Source organism: Heptranchias perlo, chromosome 3, assembly GCF_035084215.1.
Source record: "Heptranchias perlo isolate sHepPer1 chromosome 3, sHepPer1.hap1, whole genome shotgun sequence".
Lineage (NCBI taxonomy): Eukaryota > Metazoa > Chordata > Chondrichthyes > Hexanchiformes > Hexanchidae > Heptranchias > Heptranchias perlo.
Window position 1 is genome coordinate 57,334,814 of NC_090327.1, and position 25,849 is coordinate 57,360,662.

At 38.5% G+C, this 25,849-nt stretch overlaps 1 protein-coding gene across 8 annotated transcripts in view; it reads left to right on the forward strand.

Annotated features, from left to right (window-relative positions):
- Positions 1-25,849, forward strand: part of efr3a (EFR3 homolog A (S. cerevisiae)) — a 222,738-nt gene that overhangs the window by 143,596 nt on the left and 53,293 nt on the right. For 7 of the 8 annotated variants that reach the window (XM_067979759.1, XM_067979758.1, XM_067979757.1 and 4 more), the window contains 6 exons: positions 9,122-9,173; positions 12,244-12,416; positions 13,932-14,007; positions 18,176-18,337; positions 19,112-19,243; positions 22,208-22,275. In XM_067979759.1, coding sequence (XP_067835860.1) covers positions 9,122-9,173; positions 12,244-12,416; positions 13,932-14,007; positions 18,176-18,337; positions 19,112-19,243; positions 22,208-22,275 — 663 coding nt within the window. The remainder of the gene's footprint in view (positions 1-9,121; positions 9,174-12,243; positions 12,417-13,931; positions 14,008-18,175; positions 18,338-19,111; positions 19,244-22,207; positions 22,276-25,849) is intronic. The other variant, XM_067979763.1, reaches the window with a different exon arrangement.

Consider the following 25,849-nt stretch of genomic DNA (forward strand, 5'->3'; position numbering starts at 1 on the left):
CTTCCCAAAAATTTGTAATTTATCTAAGTCTACTTCGAGCTAGTAATAGTTCACTCAGTACCTGTCAACAGTTTTCTGATTTTGTTTAAACCTGCCATATGTTAGCATTAAGATCATTACTTGTATCTGACAAAGATGTAAAATGCTGTTTACACGCAATCTATTGAATTTAAACTTGGATGGTACCTGACATACTTGGGCCACTTTCCAATTGCAATAAAATCTTTACAATGCTTTTTAAATGCACAGATACCTTTTTATGCTCGTGTAGTGTTGGCCCTTTTTCTTTAGAATCCACAACAATATTATTTTAAAATTCAATTTCTGAAGACTGCTTTGAATTGGACTTTCAGTTATTAATTGCATATTCAAATATATTAATGTTCGAACAACAGCTGATTCCACTCATTATCTTTTCAGTCATAGCTCCTTTTAAGTTGGCAATTACCAATTTGAACATTTAATTGGAAATTTTGGCTTGCTTGCCTTGAGATTTTTAAAGTTCAATTCACTTTGTGATCTTACTGGGATGACTGTTGCCTTTGTGTTTTCCTGGGCTCAGTTTAAATTCCACCTCCTCCAAGGTGTGCAATATTTGCTGAGCCTTTTATTATAACCGGTTGTGAAGTTGATTTCCCTATTTCTTTTAGCTAATTGTAATGTCTGCTGAATAAAACTATTTACTGGCATCATTAGTGATGGTTATGGTCTGTTATCCTTTTATCACAAGATAGGGTACGATAGCATAGTGGTTATGTTACTGGGCTAGTAATCCAGAGGCCTGGACTAAAATCCAGAGTCATGAGTTCAAATCCCGCCACGGCAGCTGGCGAATTTAAATTCAATTAATTAAATAAAAATCTGGAATTAAAATACTAGTATCAGTAATGATGGCCATGAAACTACCGGATTGTCGTAAAAACCCATCTGGTTCACTAATGTCCTTTAGGGAAGGAAGCCTGCCGCCCTTACCCAGTCTGGCCTATATGTGACTCCAGACCCACTGAAATGGCCTAGCAAGCCACTCAGTTGTAAAATCTCGCTCACCACCACCTTCTCAAGGGCAATTAGGGATGGGCAATAAATGCCGGCCTTGCCAGCGACGCCCACATCGTGTGAACGAATAAAAAAAAAACTGCTCGAGAGTTATTAATCTGATGGTGTAGTCCAATCCATGGAGTATGCTCTTTCTGCAGTGTATGTATTAAAACATCCTATCTTGGTCACTTATTTGTTACAGCACTTGCTGTTGATGCTACCAGCAATGGCTTTTCTTGCTGCTGTTGACAGCACAGCATTCCAAAGTTCATTAGTGTTTAGTCGTATGCCATCCTGGTTAGTCTGCTGCCAGCATCTCCCCAATGTTTGTCAATGCCATACAGCTTTGGGTTGTGCTTCATTACATCCATTTTGTTCTGCCCACTTTGTGGCTTCTTGCTAGCCATGAATTCACTGTTCGGGTAATGCTTGGGAACTTTGTCATCCATTCAAGCAAAATGTTTTGCTAAGCTTAGCTAAGCTTCTTGTAGCATTATCTAAGAAATATTTGATTTTCCACATTTCAGAACATCACAATTGGTGACGTGGTCCTACTGCTTGATGTACATGTTGGATCCAAAGTGGTGCAAGTGAAACTTGTAAGGACTTTGACATGGCAGCCAAAGTATGATCAAATTTTATAGAATCAACATTACAATGGTGTCATTGTAATTAATTGAGCTTAATTTAGCCTGATACCATGCTGATTCCAGACCTGTCCTTTCAGTCTGGTAAAGGAACAGATGGCCCTTCTGATGAGAACAAGCACGTTGGTCAATGTGTGCAGTATTCAACAGTACACTTTTTGCAGGGAGATGGCATTCGGTATCATCAATGGTAATAAATGTCTTTATATACTAATTACTGAGTGCAGACTCTGTAATTAGATGCTGCTGCTGCAGATCTATCCATGAACAGTTGTAGGTCCACTTGGCCACGAGCTTCAAGTTCAGTTGTCGCCAAACAGAAGTTCACAAATGAACTCGCTCACGTAAGTTGAAATATGCAGTCTGCTCAAATTGAGCTTACCAGTTGTACACACTTGCATATACATGCATTCATATCTTTTGTGACATCATCAATCACTGCTGCAAAGAGGAGAATAAAGCGACTTGATGCAAGATTCCATTTCTGCTTGACTCCACTGGAGATTTTACAGTTTGGAGATGGTACTGTCCAGACATACTTTGCCCAGTATACCATCATGTTGCAATTTGAATTTGGGCAGCAATTTCCACTAAGTCTGCTGTCTGCATCAAATGCTTTTGTCATGGCATGAGATATTGAATTAATGCTAGAAAATATCTCTCCATCTTGTCATGACTAGCATAGTCTTTGAGAACAAGAAATTGCACTTCGGGCATTAGTGACCTGATCATTTGTTTTCTAAATTTGTGGTGGTAAATGAGTTGTTTTTTTTGCATGGCTAAAGGTACTTCATTTTACATGCACAGTATGATTTTTGACCACCTTCCATGCCTGTAGAACTACTCAGCTAACGATTCAGTTCTCCAGGAGACACCTTAGCCCTACTTTTCTACATTCAGCAAAATGTATTTGCCTGTGGTGGGGAGGTAACAGGATGGCCTCTGAATTTTGCAGTGCAAACTCCTTCATTTCATTTGAATAGACTGAGCATACTTTAATAGCAGGATCTGTCCGTTACTAGCAGTAGTTGTCTACAGTAGAGGATGCTCCAATCTCCCTACTGGTACATCTCCATTAATGTTGGCCTGCTCCTCTCCCTCATCATCTTCCAATGGGCATGCTCCCAATCCTGGATGTTACTCCTCTATGGATGGCAAATTTTTGCAGCGTACAGCAGACCATGATGATCTTGGATGGTCTGTGGAGCAGCATTCCTGTGATCCTTCATTGTATTTGCACTCCGCTACTGTGGGGGGTTCTACTTGGGGTCATATGCCATGGCTACAAGGAGTAGCCCTGGTCTCTCAACAGACATCTAATTGTTCTGTCAGGACTGTTAAATGATGCAGATGCTGTGGACTGTCGCATAATTATTGCTCCCTGAATAATGATATGCAGATGCCGGTGATGGACTGGGGTGGACAAATGTAAGGAGTCTTACAACACCAGGTTATAGTCCAACAGTTTTATTTGAAATCAAAAGCTTTCGGAGGCTTCCTCCTTCGTCAGGAGGACGAAGGAGGAAGCCTCCGAAAGCCCCTGAATAATGGGCATTTATGTGCAGGATCGTACTTCTGCCATCTGAAACTACCTGTGAATTTACGAAATGGCATCCCTTCCTGTTAATGAATGCATTGAGGTTAAAATGTGGAACCCTGATGGGCACATGGATTCTATTTACAGCTGGACTCTTGGGAAGCCTATCAGGTAGTAAATGTTCTCCTGTTCCAATTCAAGCAGCAGTATGGGAACTGCCAAAAGCATTCCCATCCTCCCAACTTTGTTGTCTGCAATTTGTACTGCAACAGTAATTTGTCAAGACTTCAGGAAAGTATGTCTACACCACTGTTGGTACTATTGTTTATAAGTAAATGGCCCTGCCAATTCACTGTTTAAAAAAAAAGAATGAGCAGCATGGGCAGTTTTTAATTTCATAAATTCAGGATGTGAATGATGCTGGCTAGGCTACATTTATTGCCCTGACAAGGTAATAGTGGGCCTTCTCTATGAATCAGAGGTTCTTCTGGTAATAGTGTTAGGTAGGGAATTCCAGAATTTTGACCCAGTGACTATATAAGCTCAGACATTGCTATAGATATTAAACAAGCTTATTTGCATTTGTGCACTGAGCAGCAGCCTTCATAGCACAGCAGTATAGCAACAGTCAGCTCAAATTGCTCAACTGAGAATAAACTGGTGGATAATGATATGCATAAACATGTCATTGTTGTCTCATACGAACATAAGAAATAGGAGCAGGAGTAGGCCAATCGGCCCCTCGAGCCTGCTCCGCCATTCAATAAGATCATGGCTGATCTGATCCTAACCTCAAATCTAAAGAACACAAGAAGTAGGAAGAGGACCCGGCCACTCAGCCCCTGGGCCCGCTCCGCCACCCACAGGGCCTTGACCGATCCGAACTCAGCTTCATGTCCAATTTCCTGCCCGCTCCCCGTAACCCCTAATTCCCTTTACTTCTAGGAAACTGCCTATTTTGGTTTTAAATTTATTTAATGATGTAGCTTCCACAGCTTCCTGGGGCAGCAAATTCCACAGACCTACTACCCTCTGAGTGAAGAAGTTTCTCCTCATCTCAGTTTTGAAAGAGCAGCCCCCTTATTCTAAGATTATGCCCCCCTCGTTCTAGTTTCACCCATCCTTGGGAACATCCTTACCGCATCCACCCGATCAAGCCCCTTCACAATCTTATATGTTTCAATAAGATCGCCTCTCATTCTTCTGAACTCCAATGAGTAGAGTCCCAATCTACTCAACCTCTCCTCATATGTCCACCCCCTCATCCCTGGGATTAGCCGAGTGAACCTTCTTTGTACTGCCTCGAGAGCAAGTATGTCTTTTTTTAAGTGTGGACACCAAAACTGTATGCAGTATTCCAGGTGCGGTCTCACCAATACCTTATATAACTGCAGCAATACCTCCCTGTTTTTATATTCTATCCCCCTAGCAATAAAAGCCAACATTGCGTTGGCCTTCTTGATCACCTGCATACTAACTTTTTGATTTTCTTGCACTAGGACCCCCAGATCCCTTTGTACTGCAGTACTTTCCAGTTTCTCGCCATTAAGATAATAACTTGCTCTCTGATTTTTCCTGCCATAGTGCATAACCTCACCTTTTCCAATATTGTATTGCATCTGCCAAATCTCCGCCCACTCACCCAGCCTGTCTATATCCCCTTGTAGGTTTTTTATGTCCTCCTCACTCTCTACTTTCCCTCCCATCTTTGTATCATCTGCAAACTTTGATATGTTACACTCGGTCCCCTCCTCCAAATCATTAATATAGATTGTAAAGAGTTGGGGACCCAGCACTGACCCCTGCGGAACACCACTGGCTGCTGGTTGCCAGTCCGAGAATGAACCATTTATCCCAACTCTCTGCTTCCTGTTAGATAACCAATCCTCCACCCATGCCAGAATATTACCCCCAATCCAGTGATTCTTTATCTTGAGCAATAATCTTTTATGTGGCACCTTGTCGAATGCCTTCTGGAAGTCTAAATACACTACGTCCATTGGTTCCCCTTTATCCACCCTGTACGTTATGTCCTCAAAGAACTCAAGCAAATTTGTCAGACATGACTTCCCCTTCATAAAGCCATGCTGACTTTGTCCTATTAAATTATGTTTATCTAAATGTTCTGTTACTGTCTCCTTAATAATAGATTCCAAAATTTTACCCACCACAGATGTTAGGCTAACTGGTCTATAATTTCCAGCCTTCTGCCTACTACCCTTTTTAAATAAGGGTGTTACATTAGCAGTTTTCCAATCTGCCGGGACCTTTGCCGAGTCCAGAGAATTTTGGAAAATTATTACCAAAGTATCCACAATCCCTACTGCCACTTCCCTCAAGACCCTAGGATGTAAGCCATCAGGTCCAGGGGATTTATCCGCCTTGAGTCCCATTATTTTACTGAGTACCAATTCCTTAGTGATTTTAATCGTATTTAGCTCCTCCTCCCCTCCCCCCCCCCCCCCCAGAGCCCCCTGTTTGTCCAGTGTTGGGATGTTCTTAGTGTCCTCTACCGTAAAGACTGAAACAAAATATTTGTTCAGAATTTTTGCCATCTCCATGTTTCCCACCATTAATTTCCCGGTCTCATCCTCTAAGGGACCTACGCTTGCCTTTAGCCACCCTTTTTCTTTTTATATAACTGTAGAAACTCTTGCTCTCTGTTTTTATATTTTTTGCTAATTTATTTTCATAATCTATCTTCCCTTTCTTAATCAATCCTTTAGTTACTTTTTGCTGTCTTTTGAAGACTTCCCAATCTTCTATCCTCCCACTAAGTTTGGCTACCTTATATGTCCTTGTTTTAGTCGGATACTATCCTTAATTTCTTTACTTAGCCACGGATGGCTGTCATTTCTTTTACACCCTTTTTTCCTCAGTGGAATATATATTTTTTTGAAAGTTGTAAAATAACTCCTTAAATGAACACCACTGCTCATGTACCGTCTTACCCTTTAATCTATTTTCCTAGTCCACTTTAATCAATTCCGCTCTCATACCATCATAGTCTCCTTTATTCAAGCTCAGTACGCTTGTTTGAGAACCAACCTTCTCACCCTCTAATTGGATATGGAATGTAACCATGTTATGGTCACTCATTCCAAGGGGATCCTTAACTGGGACATTATTAATTAATCCTGGCTCATTACACAGGACCAGGTCCAAGGTTGCTTGCCCCCTTGTAGGATCAGTTACATAATGCTCAAGAAATCTATCCCTAATACACTCAATAAACTCTTCCTCAAGGCTGCCCTGCCCAATTTGATTTGTCCAGTTAATATGATAGTTAAAATCCCCCATAATTATAGCTGTACTCCTTTGATTCCACCACTCAAAGAAAAAGATCAGGGACAGAGTTTGACTAAATGTACTTCATTACTCAATACCAGCATATATTAATGAGTTTTTATGCACCAGTCAGTGCTTGCTGGGGTCTGTCATGAAATCCTGCAGGTTTAAAAGGAAGTAAGCTGCACGGATGGTAAGATTGATTTGTGCATTAGTCTACTTCAAACAGATGCTGATCATCAGAGCCTACAAAAGTCCCTGGAGGAGATTCAATTTGCTTTTGAGGCTCATTGTTTTCACAGAGACTACTGTTGTCCTGCAAAAGTTTGCTTATATTCCTTACCAAGAATTTCATTTTTACTTATTCTAATGAAAATTAAACCCACAGTCAAAGTCATTAACTTAATGGTACTCACTGTGTGATGCTGCCTTTTGAGGAGTTGGCTTTATTTTAAATGTACTGAGTCCTTGACTGTACACGCAGGGGGAAGATGTGGAAAAATGCTTTTGAGTGTCAACACTGAAATTATTAAACACTGGAGCATCATTTCTAAACAAAATAACATTAACCATCTTTGTTCACTGGGCTATGAATAAAGTTCTCTGATTACCTAATTTTTTTTTAAAGATATGATGAAAGTTTGTATCCTTGAAAGAAGCATGTAATTAGCTAATTTTATTTAAATACATTAGCATCCTTATTAACATTCTAATGAAGTTCCAGCCTTCTAGTTTCTTTTTTAAAAAAGAATGATTATCTATCTATCTATCTATCAATCAGTGGGGGCACTAAACATTTGTGCAAAGGTGTAACAGGAAATTGGATAACCTCTTTAATGCGTTTAAACCTAGTTAAAAGAGATGGGTACTTTATATTTGGCTTTAGACATCTTAGACTAAAGGTTTGCCTGGGTTGCTTTTCTACAACATTTTCCAGCAGTAGATTCCAATCGGTCAACAATTTTTTTTGTACTTATTCGACGTTCCCTCTCACTTTATAGAGAAATGGAATACAAAAGAAGTTGTTTTTTTTTTAGATGTCAATTTTCTGAAGGGCAGAGCATCTCAGGTTAGATTTTCCATTCTGCTAGGCTATCTGTGATATCACAAACAGGCAGCAGCTTCATGTGTTGTGGAATAGCTCCAATGAGGAAAAAAGGGAATGACTTCCCATTGGCCTGAGGGCTGATCTGAAGTCACAGAATCTGGGAACCATACATATTTTGAATGCCAGCCAGTGGTATGGTTTTCTCTGGCCCCTGGGCTGTCATGTCAGTCTAAAATTGTTTCCAATAAAGCTACTCCAAGACGTTCAAGTTGTTACCCATCAGTGATGTCACTGGGCACCCTAGCAAAAAGAACACACATATTTTGAACACAATACTCTAGACGTTACTTCCCCTTTTGAATTAATTTCAATATATTGAATATGCCCATACTGTTTGCAGAATATAAAATTTGATTCTTCAAAACAGGCTGAAAGAAAGCATCAAAATGTTGAGCCTTTCAGGGAGAGTATAACTGCTAGGGGGAATTTGTGGGGTGACAGTGGTAGTGCTGAAATAGTACATAGGCCTATGAGATTAGAGAGACCTGGCACACCGTTCCCTAACCACTGACTCCATCCCTCTATCTGGCCACTGTCTGAGGCTGAACCAGACCGTTTACAACCTTGCCATTCTATTTGACCTTGATGAGCTTCCGACCACATATCCATTCCATCACCAAGACCACCTACTTCCATCTCCATAACATCTCCCGCCTCGGCCCCTGCCTCAGTTTATCTGCTGCTGAAACCCTCATCCATGCCACTAATGCCTCTAGACTTATCTATTCCAATGCCCTCCTTGTTGGCCTTCCATCTTCCATAAACTTGAGCTCATCCAAAACTCTGCTGCCCATATCCTAACTCGCACCAAGTCCCATTCAGCCATCACCTCTGCACGCTGACCTACATTAGCTCCCAGCCTGGAACCCTCGATTTTAAAATTCTCCTCCTTGTTTTTAAATCCCTCCATTGCCTCACCCTTCCTTAGCTCTGTAACCTCTCCAGCCCTACAACCCTCAGATCTTTCTCTTTTTCTCTTTCTCTTACTCCTCCTCCTTTAAGACATTCCTTAAAACCTACCTCTTTGACTAAGCTTTAGGTCACCTTATGTGGCTCGGTGTCACATTTCGTTTGAAAATCGCTCCTGTGAAGCACCTTGGGACGTTTTAATACATTAAAGGTGCTATATAAATGCAAGTTGTTGAGAACGTGCATAAATTGTGGAACAAATGGCTTAAAATGCAATAAAATTAAGTTAGGTATTGACTGAGTAAAATGCTATAAGAGATGTACTGGACTGTGCAGCAGTGCTTAGCTTAATGTCACATTTGCTTTTGATGGTTGAGCTTTTTTGAAACAGGAAATAAGTACTCTGTTCTAGAAGGGCAAATCTTGTCATTTAATTTGCTCTTTAAAATTCAATTTGAGTCTCTAGCTCAGTAAGTTAGATGCATCCTGCATATGGACACTTTTAAACTTGCCTTTTCTGAACTTACTCAGTCATATTTTAACTTGCAAATCAAATTACTGTAGACAAAAGTTAAACCCTTGAATGCTTTACAGGGAGCGAGGAACAAGAACCATCCAGATCATGCTTCTGAGATCGCTACTTATGGTAAGAATTAAATACGAAGCTCTAACCAAAAGTTGAAAAGTTACTTTCATAGTGACTGTTTAATTAACCTGTACTTCAATTGTTGGGGAAATAATTATAATAAGTAATCCAGATAGACCCCATTTTTAGTTCTGTGCTTAATGCCATTTAAATTCCTAATCATAGAACAAATTAACCAGGATATAACTAACTCTTTAAGGAGTAATGATAAAATCTTCAAAAGATGCTTTTAACATTTTGGTGACTGATGAGTTTTGGTGCACTTCCTCAATTCTGCTGCATGTGTCGAAATTTACAGAAATTCTGTATTTGTGCCTGTTTTGTGGGTGGGGAGAATTAATCAGTCCATTTCTAAAAGTATTAGTCATGCAAAAAGTATTTCAGAATACAGTTGCAATAAAGTACATTTTTCAGTGTATATCTGAAAACATAATCTTGAAATGCTTTATGTCATGGAAGGGTTTCAAAATGTTAGTGGGCACAAGGGTAAGAAATCCTTGGTGATGCAAGTTAAGTGTGTATGTATTTGTTATTAATGTTTAAATCTGTATATTTTCTTAAAACTCTTGCGTACAGCATGCACCTTCCGTCCACAAACCAACCTTCCTGTTGTGATTTTTGATTGCACTTTTGTGTCAACTTTTCCCATTGTGAATTGCTATGTCCTGTTCTGAGTAATTGCATGCTGTAGCCATTAGATGGCCTTGTGGAGCAAATTTCTGAATTCTTTCTCCGCTCAGTTACCATTTTGTTTTTCTTTTATACATGAGCTTGAAGTAATTATAGCTCCCTTGTCCTGGCTGCTGAAAGTGGCAAATTTAAATTTAAAACCTTCTATTTTGAAGCTTCTGACTACCTTTCCCCCCCCCCCCCCCGAGGCTGCCTTCAACCGTCCCCCACCAGCTCTAGGTCATCGTCAGCCTCTCACTGCCTGTTCTTGTCATTCTGTACTTCTCTTGGCCCAACTTGCAGTCTTCTCTCTGCAGCCTAGTTGTCTTTAGTACCTTTCCCAGTCTTGGCTGGTATCTCCATTACTCCCTGCCCCATTGGTTGATAGCTCCCTAGCCAACTCTCAGCCTGCAGTTTGCTCCATGACGCCCAGCAGCATTTTGGACCTAGGCCTCAGCAGTGTGGTGCCCTATTGCTTTGTTCTCTCACTTTTAAAGATTTGTGTATCTAAATCCACTAAGTCTTTCTGCTCCTCTACCCCTTTTAAAGTGTCACCATTCAGTTCACAAATCCTCCTCCTTATCCTTCCTCCTAAAATATATCACCTCACATTTCTCCCATTAAATTTCATTTGACATTTATCTGTGCAGTCTACTAATGTGACTCTGTCCTCCTGAACTGGCTTACAAGTGCTCTTCAGTTAACCATACTGCCTATTGTGTTTCTACAAATTTTGATATTGTGACAACATGTGGTACTTTCCTATCAATACTGTTATTTCCACCAAGAAATCCTACTTCATTTGTTAGACAGAATGTGCCTTTTACAAATCCATGTTGGCTGTCCCTAACTATCCTATGTCTTTCTATTATGGGTTCTGGAAGCTTATGCACTAATAGGCTGACTGGCGTATAGTTCCTAGTTTATCTCTTTCTCCCTTTTTGAACAGAAGTGTGACATTGGCAACCCCCCCCCCAGTCATCTGGCTGAACTTCCATATCATATCCAAGGGTGTTAGAAAGATTATACTTGAGCCCCCCTCGGCCTGGTGTTTTTTCCACGAGTTCCATATAAAATATTCTGTATTAAATTCAAACTTTTAAACATGTACAGGAACTGGGAAAGTAAGTTAGGACCTCTGTCTTCAGTACATTATGCTTCATGCAGTACAGTCGCATATTAAGTTAGTCACTTTTTGCAGGAGGGAAAAGTTTATATATATTTTCTTAATAAAAAGAATTAATAGCGGTTAATATTTAGAACTTTCCTATAACCAATTATTTCACATTTAATAATGTTCCAGTGCATTTTTTTTTCTACACATCAAGAATGTATGGCTACCGGAACTCTAATTGTAACCTTAAAATATGATTTGAAACTGTCTGCAAAAATTGTTAGTACAGTTTCTGTTAATGTCACTTGAATCAACTATTAAGCGGTCTGTGACTGTAGCCTGTGTGACTCACTCTAACATTTTCCCCCCTCGAAACCCTGTGAAAGACGCCTGGCCTCCATTTGGCATTTTCACAATGGCTCAGTTAAGATTGGACAGAAAATTGCATGAGCATCCATATACCTTCCTGCACAGCAGTCCAACATGTTGCTGTGGTATCACATACAAATGATGTATTGCATCTATTTGAATGCATAAATTCATGTGCAATGATAATTTTCAAGCTCTTTGAGGTCATATTTGGCTATTTCCAGATGGCTTATAGAAGGTTTCTATATATTGTCTGAGAAAATGATCAAAATAGTGTAACAATAAATTTATGGGGGGAAAAAAAATCAACTAATGAAAATGAGGATGACAAATCAAAAAGTCAGTAATAGATCCAAATATAGAACATCTGCAGCATCCTGTGGACTAATGGATTGACTATATGTAATGTTGGTGAAAAGAGGCCAAAAGAACAATTAATCAGTACATGTCCCATTTTAACTGAAGCTTTTTCACGATCTCTGTGACGTGATCAATATTTGCTATTTTTCCATATTGGAAATGTGTTGCAAAAGTCACAACTTTATGGTTATTTGGAACCTGTAAAGAAATCTGTCAGCAAGGATCCATTATAGCCATTTTACAATTAATCTGTACTCTGAAAATGTATGCAGCAGATTTGTTTCACCTATGAAGCCCTTATCAGTGCAGACAACCAGTACAAAAAAGCTCTCTTAATGCACTTAAGCAGCAGTTATGTACAAGACATTGGCAGTTTATCTTAATATATGTGTATCTGAAACAAACATCTTACTAATCAGAAATGCCAAGATGAACTGTAAGACTATTTAATGAACTGGAAGACTAATGGCTGATTCTGGCTGTTTTCTTGTATGCCAGTAGAAATCTTAAGACGACTTGAGGTAGTGAATTTATTTGTTCACTTTTCATTAATACTAGGTGACTTCAGGATATAAAGCCAAAAGTATAGCAGCTGCCCTTCCATCTCCATTTTTAGAGCCAATACTATCAGTGTCTCTAATGGAAGATAATGAGCTACGGCAGTTGGTACTACATATTCTGAACAGTCTTATTGATCGTCATGAGAATAAGGCAAAACTCAAAGGAATGAGGTAAACTTTTTTTTTGTTAGAATAAATTATTACATATGGATGCTTGTATGTTTTATTTGCATATGTGAATGTCTGACTTCACTTGAATGAGAAACATAAACTTGCAGGTGCAAAATTGATTATCTCCCAGTGAGGATCTCTTGATTGTGACCATGTTCACTTTTTAAAAATATTATTTGTAAAAAAAATATATAATGGAACTACTGACAAAACCTGATTGGAGTTTTATGGGTATACAAATCATTCCAGACTTTGAGCCATCTAAAGTCACTTGAACAGTCTTTTCTAATGAGAATAGACTTGTTCATGCAAAGTCACATTTGAATATTGAATTACGATGGCAATTTACCTTAACTGACATTTCTGGAATATTATAAAAATAAATATTTTTTGTTCTTGCATGAATAAAAAAGGAACTTTCATCATGACTTCACATCCCTGCATCTTGCATACTGTTCCCTCTCATGGATTATGTTTTTTCCCTCCTGTCCATGTAAAATGCAGTTAATTGTATAATACGAACATCTTTTCTGTAACCATAATGACCAGTGCCTTCTCGTGGATCATGTCTTTTGTCAGAAATTACAGCAATAGCCCTTTAAAGTAAAAATTAATATTGAGAGCTTAAAGTTGAGAGTACGTTAAGGGGTAAAGCTCAAAGTACGGCAATTCAGTTAACTCGTCCCCTTTTTTCCACAACTGCAGGGAAAAGGTACTCTAGAAGCACCAAGAGAGGGAATTTATAGACTCAACCAAATGCTGTTCTATTTGTTCTGTTTGGCGTCAGATACTTCATTAAGCAAGCATAGGTAAAAGTCCAGATGCTATGTGGGTGTAAACTGTCTTTGGTTGATGAGACAACCCCGATTTAGATGGAAATAAAAACAGAACATGCTGGAAATGCACAGCAGGTGGTTCAGCATCTGAATGAGAAATAAACATGTCAGATGTGACACTTTATCAGAAATAATGGTCTGGAGCCAGCAATGCTGCTGGTTTACACCACTGTAAAACAGATACAGGTGTCAAACCAGTACCTGCAGTATAGAGGGGTTATTAGAGCTAGAGACATAATAAGTAACACTAAAGCCTAATCTATGCCAGTATGATGTAGAATTGTAATATTTAGCTGAAGTATTTTGGTTGGAGGCGCTGGTGCCTCTTAGATATAATACAACTGAAAAGTAATTGGCGTTGCACATCTTTAAAGATCTACAGTTTCATTTATATTTTGGGGCTGCTGTTTGTGTATAGTAATGGCCTATCCACAAATAGAATTAATTTCATATAAAGGATGTGTACTTAATGGCATTATTGGTACAAAGTGGTTATGCCAATTAGTCACTTAATAGTTGGCTAGCATAGTCAAACACAACCATAATTAAAATGAAAAACAATATGAGAATGATTTAAAAAACAAGTGTCCAAGATCCTCCATATTGTTTATGAAGTGTCATGTTTACTTGTGATGTGCTACACAATTATTCACTAGTATCACCATTCATTTTTAACCAGAATCATCCCCGATGTTTCAGCACTGAAGATAAAAAGAGACAAGAGCTCGAAGCAAGACATAAGTTTCATGAAAAAGGTAATTAAAAACATAATTATGCAGTTTCATTTTGTGTTTTAATGATTAGCTAATTAAAAATGTTGAAGAAATGGTCAATGCTTTTGTTGGGCTATCAATGTAACATGCTGCTGGATACTCATGGTTCCACGACATACTTATGACTATAATTCTAAGACAGTTTGTCAGATTGGTACCCAAACTTCATTTAAAAATTCTAGGAAAATCCTGAAAATTGCTCATGATTTATTTTCTCTCAAAATTGCATGTTACTTTTTCTTCCTCACTTTATTTTTCTCTCTTTTCTCCTATCAGTCTTGACTTCTTGGTTGGGTATGGTTCCAGAGGCGTTGGTTGCTCTCCAGTATCTTAATGTGTGAGCCCTGACAAACTATTTGGCCATGGGATAGAAATGAGTGAATGATTACATTACATAGAATTTACAGCACAGAAACCAGCCATTCGGCCCAACAGACCTATGCCGATGTTTATGCTCCATGTGAGCCTCCTCCCAGCTTCATCTCACCCCATCAACATACCCTTCTATTCCTTTCTCCCTCATATACTTATATAGCTTTCACTTAAATGCATCTATGCTATTTGCCTCAACAACTCCATTTAGTAGCAAGTTCCACATTCTAACCACTCTGAGTAAAGAAGTTTCTCGTGAATTCCTTATTGGATTTATTAGTGACTATCTTGTATTTGTGGCCCCTAGTTTTGGACACCCCCCCCAAGTGGAAACATCTATCCTATCGAACCACGTCATAATTTTAAAGACCTTTATCAGGTCACCTCTCAGCCTTCTCTTTTCTAGAGGTTCCTGCAACATCTCAGTAAGGACTACTTGGTCCCATTGTTGGCTTTTGATTCATCTTGTTACATTCTTAGTCTCAAGTTTAAGATAGAAGAATGATTCTTTTTGGAACCTTGTGCCAAAGTTCGAGCTGGCCGGTCATATGTATCTTGACATCAAATGTGATCTCTTTACCGATAACCATCTGTGGATAGTGAAAGTAACTTCCCCTTAAAAAGAATACAATGACTAAATTTCTGCAGGGTGTTAGGCAGAACTCAATAGCAGGTAGATAAATGGCCTGTTATCTTTATTAAAGGGATCTGGTAACAATTTTGCCAGAACTCGATTATTGCCGACTCCTTTCTGCTTATAGGTTGAAACTCTCTCCAGTTAGACATTTAGCCCCGTGGCTTGGTAATTACTTACAAATATAGTGAAACAAATCAGTAGCAAAGATGGCTTTTGGCTGTTAGGCAGGCTACAGGGAAAATCTATTGCTGCTTCTTGACTTCAGTGCAATCCAAAATCATACAAACTAGTGGATTAGATGAGAATAGCAAATTGCTAGATGATTTGATAATCTACATTTTGGGAAGGTGTTACTAGGCTCTCAATCATCTGAGAGATTGGGATTGATGGCACTCAAACTAGACCTCTGTTTTCAGAAAAATTGAGAATTGTATTAATCTAAACATTGTGCACTGAAATGAATGGATAAAGCTGCACACTCCTCTTTTCCTGTACGTGGTGTCTTCCTGTCAGGTGGAATTCTGCCTGTTGTAGGCAGAAGTTCAGATATAGCATTAACCATAACCTGTAGAACCAAGGTTGTCAGAGCATAGTTGTGCTTTATGAAATTTGACTTGTTCATAGGCAATCCAATACAGTTTCTCCAAATCTTTTGTGCTCCCAGCAAGCACCAAGGTCAAACTGAAAATTCTGTTTTGGTTACATTTATCTCTAACTCTACCTCTAGCACTACATAATATACTGGGAACATAAAGCAAAATATATACTTGGGAAATATATCTTTCTTCCTATACTGACTGTGCAGTAAACTTCCAGAAAGAGTAGTGAAAGCAAAAGTCCTGGAATTTATTAACAAACAAACAACTGGATGCTGAAATGAGGATAGTTTTAGGGTCTCTTTGGATGAATGAACTAAGATGGGCTGAATGACCTTCCTCATCTAATTACCTTGTGTTCAGCTGAACATTTCTTAGGTTTTTGATGGTAAGCTGAATCTTGAGTAGGAAGTGATCATCATACCATAAAGATTAGTTTATGATTAACAATGTGCACAATTTGATTATGGTAGGAAACGTTCATAATTATACTTCGCATTTTTCCTGATTATAAAGTTGACATTGAGCTCCAGATATTAAAAGCTTTCTTGTGACTAAACCTGCTGCTTTTATTTTAAACTGAACCACAAAGAAAGTTACCAAAGGTATTTGATCTGATTTGTAACAGTTCTATGAAAATGCTTTGCATTTAATATGCAGTAAAAATGAAATTTCCTGAGATTTCATTATTTTTCATCTGCATGCCTTTGGAGATTAGTGTTTTAAATAAAACTGCTCAAAAAAGGTAATTTGCATGTGGCTGCAATAGGTGTAGGCTTAATTGCTAGATTGCTCAGGATAATGAGAAACATTTTTAGTTCAGATTTCTAATAAAAAATTAAATTCATTTTGGAAATAATCAGAATGCAACTATCTAAATTCATGAACAGTATAGACTGTAGGAAGTACAAATAATTTTCATCAAACTTGAATTTTTAAGTAATGAGTTATGACTAAAATGAAATTGCTGCTTCCACAAGATCTTTGTACAATTAATTGTTGGAAGCTCCCCCCAGCCCAAATGTGTATTTAGTACATTAAAAATAACACTTTCATAATTAGTTGTACATAAAAGAATGATTGGAGATAAGTGAGAGTCTGTAGATTAGTGTGTACTGCTGATTTGCCTCTCCCCACCTCAGTCCCCTCAAACAATCTTCACCTGTTACTCCTGCCAAGCTGTGAGCTAATTGATCAGCTATCATGGCACCATCTGATTTTGACAGCAAAAGGAGTTTGCTCTGAAACACAAAAAATTTGTGGCCACAAGTTCCACTGGCCTCATCTGTGAACATTCTCAAATAGTAGGAACACATATAATTGATGTTCCATTGTACCCTCATAACCAGGCTGAAATCTAATAGCTCATCACAAACCAAGGATTGCCAAAGATCATCACATCTAAACCATACAGATCAGGAGCATTCATTGACATGCTATGCTTTATTCAATGAAGCATCAGTAGGGGTGGGGGGCATTATTTATAAAACTGATTTGGCAGCTGGAAGTTTATGTGCAGGGATCAGTTTGAGGTAAGAAAAATGGGGATAGCTACGCCAAATCTGCCATTGTTCATAGTAATGAAGTAGTGGCCAATTTTTCAGGATGTGCTTTGATCCGTGCTGACATGCAGCAAAACTGCCAAAAAAAGGAATCCTCTGCTGCTTTTACTTAGATACTTTAAAGCAAAATTCTGAACTAATTTTACAGATAGAAAGTCCAAGAACCAGTTAAATTTGAATCAAGAATCATACTCTTGGCAAATCATCAAATGAATAGAAAGATCTTCAAATCGATTATGCAGTTGTTACTCGTCTCATCATTTTTGGTTTTAGTGATCCCCTGCACTATGTACCTTTTATCTAGGTTTCTCAACTTTTAAAAAAAAATGTTGACCTATGTTTTGTCATTTTTTGAAAGATTACTTAATTATTTGGTCTCTATTTAAATATGCACTCTGCTATGCAGAAGCTGAAATCTTAACTTCTGGTTTAATTCTGCAACTAATCCTAACCTGATAAATCCCAGAAGTAGTTTCTGCAGTAGCTCCACAATAATGTCACTGCCGACTAAACAGAATTTTGTAAAGGAAAGCTGTGGAGATGCTTTAATAATAATTCATTAAATGGGAGGCTTTAATGCACAGAAAAATATATTGCAGCTGAAATCTTTTCATTTTCAAACATTTTATTCCATTCCTGCTTCAGTCTAATGCCAGAAAAATACCAGATGCTGTGATTGTGGCAGCTGTGTTAACTTTGCAGCAATATTGTATAACAAATGAACTGGGCTACAATGAATACATGTGGGGAATATATTACCAGATTAAGGTTAGTTGTTTAATTCAAATTATTGGATAATTCAAACTTTTAAGTGCAAAAAATGACTTTGAATTGTCGGGAGTAGACTGTAGTCATTAAGTGTCCTTTTATAAAGAAGTATTGATTGTCACAATACTTAAGTGCATTTGCTGATGAAAATGAGTCATTAGAACTTTTCTGATCATGCTGACCTTGAACTTTAATCTAATTGCATTTGTTTTCAGCAAGGACAACAATTATACAGACACATTTATGTGGGGTGTAAAGAAGATGATAATGAACAGAAAAACTTTGAATCTCTTTTTGTTGCTCTTTTACTCATCACAATTGAACTGGCCAATGATGAAGTGATCATAGACTTGATTCGTCTTGCTCTTGCCATGCAGGTACTTGGTACACAAATCTGTCCAAGTTTATAGTTTAGTGTTTGGAAATGGGTACTTTGTAATTAATGACCTTTTTAATTAATATAAAGTTGACATTAATGCAGATTAACTTATTGGTCATAATTGTACTATACAAACAATGTGAAACCAGGCAATGCCTGTTCTATATAATCTTGTAAACCTTAACAGTTATGTTTGAAACTTATCCATAGAGTATGAAGTTCATTTTTTTTTTAAAAAAGCATTGTATACTTCCATTTTAAATTCTGTTTATCGTAAGCTTTCATGTCAGTACTTTGGATACTGGAGCAAGCTGTTATTACATTAAGAATCTAAAGTACAGTTACCCTGAACTCTGAATACTGATTTTATTGTATTGCAACACCACTTGAACTCAAGTTTTTGCAGTAACTCCTAGTGCATGATAACTACAGATGTAATAATTTGTTTGAAAATAACTCCATAATGTCCTCATGATATGAACTGTTTCCAGCCATTTTTTTCATTGTTCGGTAATAAGAGGAATATTCCAGCAGTAGTAATACATCACTGAGTTAATTTAGTACATGAGAAAGCCTCCATAATTCACTTGTGGCATTTGCAAGTCATGCTTTTCACATTGAAATTCAGTGATCCATTGCCATACATCAGAAGTAAAATATTAACTTGCCGTACCCTTCCTGATTTGCAAAAGCTCACCACTTTCAGGAGCAAATTCTAAAAAGATTTAGTAATTGCTTTATTCCTGATGTCTTTTTCTATGTTTTGTACTAGGATTTAGCTGTTAGTAATGAAGATAACTTGCGCATGTACAATCGATGTGCCATACTGGCTCTGGTGGCTGCATACTTGAACTTTCTGAGTCAGATGATTGCAGTACCAGCTTTTTGTCAACATGTCAATAAGGTTAGTACTGTAGTTTTCGATATTCGCTGTCTAGGCTTGCATGAAGAATGGCCACTTGGATAAGGTACCAGAGGACTGCTGGTGCCCACAGAACAGTACCTCAAAATGAGTTGTTGGCAACAGGAGACGAGGGAAAAATTATCAAGTATTTTTTTCTTGCAAGAAGATATTTTGTATTTTATAATCACAAGATCTTTTTCAACACTTTGTTTAGTAGGTATATTGAATTTAAAAGTATACCATCAATCTCTAACTAATATTTTTAAACATTTGGTAGTTAGGGCATTTATTAATTGAAAACTTATTATAAACTACCTGTTACTCCTGTAGGTGGTGCTGTGATAGGCTTTTTGAATGTTAAAGGTGTCACACTGTGTAACATATAGGGGGGAATTTTAACAACCCCTGCCCAGTGGAGAATGTATGGGGGGGTACTTAAAATGGGGCGGAGGCCTTGCACGCTGCCTTTCCACCTCGATCTGGCTGACTGCAATTTAAAATTGCAGTCAGCAAGGAACCCACCTGAAGGCAGAGGGTTCCTTCTTTAAATATGTAGATTGGGCTCTGATGATGCCATCAGGGCCCAACTGCAATATCTACCGGAGGCCTGAGTAGGGGAGCAGTGGAGGTTTTCCTGCTAGACCAATCACTGCTGGGAGTTGGATCAGGGGCCAGAAGAGGCCCAGGTGTGTTTAAATCTTTTTTTAAAGGTTTTCTTATGTCCCAAGAGGAGCAGGAAGGAGTACTTGTCTGGGCACATAAGAAAACCTCCCCTGCCCGGAATTCCCCACCCCCAACCTTTCCAGTCCACATACCTGTCAGCCTGAGACCGTTTTGTCTGGTTCCCAACGCCCAAATTCTCGCCGGGTTCGAGTAGGTGTCTGATCTACCTTATGGAAATTAGACCTTTGAGCAGAAATCTCTGGGCCTCAAATGGCCCCAGCATACGAGCTTTCCATTTGACCAAGATCTCTTCTTCCCCCCCCACCCCCGAACATGCACTGATCCCAGTAAAATTGTCCTCATAACAGCTGCTGTTTTATAGTGAGAGATTCAGCAAACATTACTTCCTACAGAATTTTTGCTATGCCAATATCTTTAATCTGTTGCAAGCCTGATTGCTGCGTATAATTATTAAAATTAAGCTGATCCTGGAAATTGCAAATTTCACCCCATTGTTATTCCACTCGGGTTTTACTTGAGCCGAAAATGTAACCTAGGATATGCATAGGGGAACTGCAAAATATCCAATTTCATCCACAAGAAGAGGAGCTGATGACTGTTGAGACTGATAACTGGGCATATTCTTGTATTCATTATTGGGGACAGCATAAATCGTCATTTAGAAAGGCACGGGTTAATCAAGGACAGTCAGCATGGATTTGTTAAGGGAAGGTCATGTCTGACTGATTTTTTTTTGAGCAGGTAACAGGGAGGGTCGATGAGGGTAACGTACATGAGGGTAGTGTACATGGATTTTAGCAAGGCTTTTGACAAGGTCCCACATGGCAGACTGGTCAAAAAAGTGAGAGCCCATGGGATCCAAGGGAAAGTGCCTAGTTGGATCCAAAATTGGCTTAGTGGCAGGAAGCAAAGAGTAATGATTGACGGGTGTTTTTGCAACTGGAACGCTTTCCAGTGGGGTCCCGCAAGGCTCAGTACCAGGTCCCTTGCTTTTTGTGGTATATATTAAATGTGGGGGGCTTGATCAAGAAGTTTGCAGATGATACAAAAATTGGCCATGTGGTTGATAGTGAGGAGGAAAGCTGTAGACTGCAGGAAGATATCAATGGATTGGTCAGGTGGGTAGAAAAGTGGCAAATGGGATTCGATCCAGAGAAGTGTGAGGCAATGTGTTTGGGGAGGGCAAACAAGGCAAGGGAGTACACAATAAATGGTAGGATATTGAGAGGAGTAGAGGAACAAAGGGACCTTGGAATGCATGTCCGCAGATCCCTGAAGGTAGCAGGACAGGTAGAGAAGGTGGTTAAAAAAGGCATAGGGGATACTTTATTAGCTGAGGCATAGAATATAAGAGCAGGGAGGTTATGCTAAACTGTATAAAACGCTAGTTAGGCCACAGCTTGAGTACTGCGTACAGTTCTGGTCACATTACAAGAAAGATGTGATTGCACTAGAGGGTACAGAGAAGATTTATGAGGATGTTGCCAGGACTGGAGAATTTTAGTTATGTGAAAAGATTGGATAGGCTGGGGTTGTTTTCTTTGGAACAAAGGAGGCTGAGGGGCGATTTAATTGAGGTATATAAAATTAAGACAGGACTAGATTTAATGGATAGGGAGGACCTATTTCCCTTAGCAGAGGGTCAGAGACTGGGGGCATAGATTTAAAGTAATTGGTAGAAGGATTTAGACAGGAATTGAGGATAAATGTTTTCACCCAGAGGGTGGTGGGAGTCTGGAACTCACTGCCTGAAAGAGTGGTAGATGGAGAAACCCTCAACTCATTTAAAAAGTACTTGGATGTGTACTTGAAGTGCCGTAACCTACAAGGCTACAGACCAACTGCTGGAAAGTGAGATTAAACTGGATAGCTCTTTTTCAGCCGGCATAGACACGATGGGCTGAATGACCTCCATAACTTTCTATGATTATCAGATCTTCATCTCTTGTAAAGTTATATTCTACAATTCTTCAGTACTTGTCCTCTGTGCTGAACTTTATAGTACACCATAGAAGATAACCCATTGAGGCACATGGTAATTAATCTGATTTTAGCAAGTACACCCCATCTACAGCACCAGAACAATAACTTCATAGCATCTGAATAATATGCATATTTGCAAGTGAAAACTATCCATCTTCCAATGTAACATGAGTATCATTTTGCTCAGATTCAAGTAGATTTCATCTGATAGAATTAGAAGTATAGTTTCTTGACATTTTTGGATACTCTATAGAATTGTTCCACTTAAGTATTATATAGTTCTTTCGCTTTTTTAAGGTGATTGAAGTGAGAAGCAAAGAAGCACCATATCTTCTGCCTGAAAATATCTCTAGAGAAAAGTATGTGTAAGTAGATGTCTCTTTTTGGAAATTAAGTTGAATTCTTATATTTATTTTGATCTAAGGAGATTGTTTTGTAGAGCAGACTAATCAGGTCTATCTATGTAGTGGTATTAATCATCAATTTAAATATAGAAATTGATGTTAATAAAACTGTAGTGCACTGTTCAGAATGTCATTGCACAATGCTGCGAAAAATAGGACAATGAGAAATCCTGCTTGTACATTGCTGTAATTATAAACATTACCAGAATTAAGCTTCCAGATCTATAATAGCTTTTTTTTTACCAGTATCATGAAAAAAATGTATAAAAAGTTCTGTAAGTAATTTAGTAACATGAGTACTCCTGAAAATCAGATCTCAATTAAAATTACTGTATTTGGATTTGGGCTATATAGATGCAGATTTAGTTTAATGACCTACAGGTGTCCAATCACTAAATGCATTGATAAAGGATTACGAACATGCATAAATGGCAGACAGGAAAAGACCAACTGGTCATTCTCGCCTATCCCATATAGTTATGTTGCAATTAAGCATCTTGACACCACCCCCACCAATGCTTCCACCCACCAGAAGCCATGTAATCTCGTGAGAGAGGCAAAAAAACATTTTTTTAAAAAAACCCTAGGCCAATTCAGGGAAAAACAATTTTGGGAAATTCTTCTCCAACCCCCAAAGGTGATCAAAACAAATTCCAGGAGACCACAGTGATCACAAGGCACATCACCCAACATCCCACCTACCTTTTGTACGCAGCGATATCCACCTCAGCCAGGAACTCATCTAGTTCACTTTTGAGCATTTGGAGTGAATCCACACTCATTGTGCAAGGCAGCAACTTGTTCCAGAGGTCACTGCACAAAGAAAAGCCTTCTGACATCTAACCTAATTCTATGCTTGAGTATCTTGTATGCCATGTCCTGTGGTGCTCCCTAACATATCTAATTCAAATAGTCTATCCAAATGAACACAGTATAATCCCTTCATTATTTTAAATACCTCAATCAAATCTCCCCGAAATAAAAAGACCCAACTCTCTAAGCCTATTGAGATACCTAGTTTGAAAGCACTTGGTTATCATTCTAGTGGCCCTCCTTTTGAACTTTTTCCAAGACCTATCTCCTGCCATGTGAGCGGTCCAAAAGTAGACACCGTATTCTGGATGAGGCCTGAACAAATTCTTGTACAAGGACATTATAGTACTCTTCGTTTTATATTAGATCATCCTAGCAATACATCCTAGTACTCTATTAGCCTTTACCATAGCCTTGCAGCACTGATTGTGAACCTTTAGACACTTTAGACACTAACACTTAAATCTCTTCTCCATGCAACAGACATTAGTTTGGAGCCCTGCAGGTTATGTACATGTCTGATGTTGGCCCTACCTACATCCATAACACTATTTTTAACAACCTTAAATGTCATCTGCCAGATGTGGGTTCATTTCCTCATTACATCTAGATCTGATTGTGGTCTTTTTTATTCAACCAAGGTTGCTAGGAGCTGTTTTGACATTCACATTGCACATCATACAAATATAGGATAGTAAATGATAACCATTCCAAACCTTGAGCAACTATCTGCTGTAACTTTTTTTTAAAAAGACATCATTAACTATTTGCTGAAATGTATAAAATTATCAAACCGGTTGATGCTCGTTAAACCTGTCTACAAGAAATCAGTGTCCGATTCATTCAAAGACCTGGAAATATTGTACTTCGATATTAAAAGCAAATAGATTTTTAAAATTTAAAATGTACCAATTATTCATCAGCAGATTTTGAACAGTGAGAAATATTATGAGTTGCATTTAATTCTCAATTTTTTATTACAAATTCTTAAATATGTACTCCACATATAGGTACGGTAATTACATAAGCAATTGGAAAAACCCACAAGACCTTTCTTTCATTTGCCTTATAGCAATTCTACTGATGGTCACTTTCATCAGTTCATCATCATGACTCAACATCATTTGCATCTGATCTGCTCCAGTGGAACCCTATTGTGTGTTCTCTATTTTCTAATATCATATACTTGTGCTATAAGATTCTTTTTTGTATGGCTCCCAAAAGCAATCAAATACTGTTATCTTAGAAATTAGTAGGGACACTTTTTTTAATTACTGGATAAATCAAATTCTATATTTATTACATGGGGATTGTTACTGGTAGTTTCAAAGTTGCATCCTGTGATTCTGTCCATTTTTCTGTGAAAAGTACAAACCATTGACCATGCAAATTAGTGGCTGAAAGTTGGTTCTGTGCAAAGCTTGGAACAAAAAGCTTGAAACAAAAACATTGGGTGACCTGTTGGGCCTGATCATCAACTTTTTCTGTTTTTACAAACTCTGATAGATGTATCAAATATATTGCGTTTACATCGGATCACTGTTAATGGGATCTTGATACTTGTGCATTCAGTCTGTAGTACGTTCTATTTTACAAATGGTTGACAAGTGGAGGTATTGCTTAATATACACTTAAGATCCATTTTCTTATAGTAATTTGAAATTCCATTATAGAATTTTGCCATTGACTGAAATTATGTGGGATAAAAAAATCAAGGTGTAATCCTGCAAATATGATGGTGTCTAATTTAATTTATTTTTCATTTGAAGGTTGACCTAAGCTTGGTTTGGTCATATAGTAGTTAAATTGCAAGTTCTGCTGTTGATTATTTTGCTTTTTAACCCCAAAAGGAGAGTATTCTAAACTTTAAATGACCTTCCTTCGAATGTCTGCAGCGTAGTTACCAAAGCCTTTTGCTGCACTGTCTAACTTCCTTTCTGACATTAAGACCTGCATGAGCAAGAGTCCCTTCAGCTTAATGTCAACAAAACTGAAGCCATCCTTTTTGGTTCCTGCCAGTAACTACATGCCTCTGGCCTAGACATCAACCTCCCCATCTCCAGCTGTACCTCCGGCCAAGTCATGTTGCAAAACCATAGTGTACTACTCAACTCTGCTTTCTTCCCTAATTCCACTCCATTACAAAGACTGTTTTCTTTCACCTCTGCAACATTGCCCACCTCTGTCCCTCCAGCACTGAAACCATAGTTCATCACCTTGATACTTGAATAACACTTTTAGCTGGCGCCCTTGCCTCAACCCTCCAAGCTTCAACCCATGCAAAAGACTGCAGCCCATGTCCTTACCTGTACAAAATCCTTCACTCCAATCACCCCCACCCCCTCCAATGTCCACCAGCTCCCTGTGCCCTAGCAAGTTGACTTCAAAATTTTCTGTCCTTGGATTCAAATCTCTCCATGGCCTCACCCATCTGACCTATGCCTCTGTATGCACTCTCTACGGGTTCTGCTTGTCTGTTGCCTGTTCAGCCACTATGCTCCTGGCCTCTAGAACTCGCTGCCCAGTTCCTTCCACATAGCCAACTTCCTCCCTGCTTTCAAAAGCTTCCTCAAAATTCTTCCACCGTGCCATTTTTGTCCCTTCTGCTCGTCGTGCACGGTTTTGTAGATGCTTAGGCATTTTAATACATATGAGTACTATAAAATGCAAGTTAGAATCATAGAATGGTCACAGCACAGGAGGCCAGTCGAGCCCATGCCGT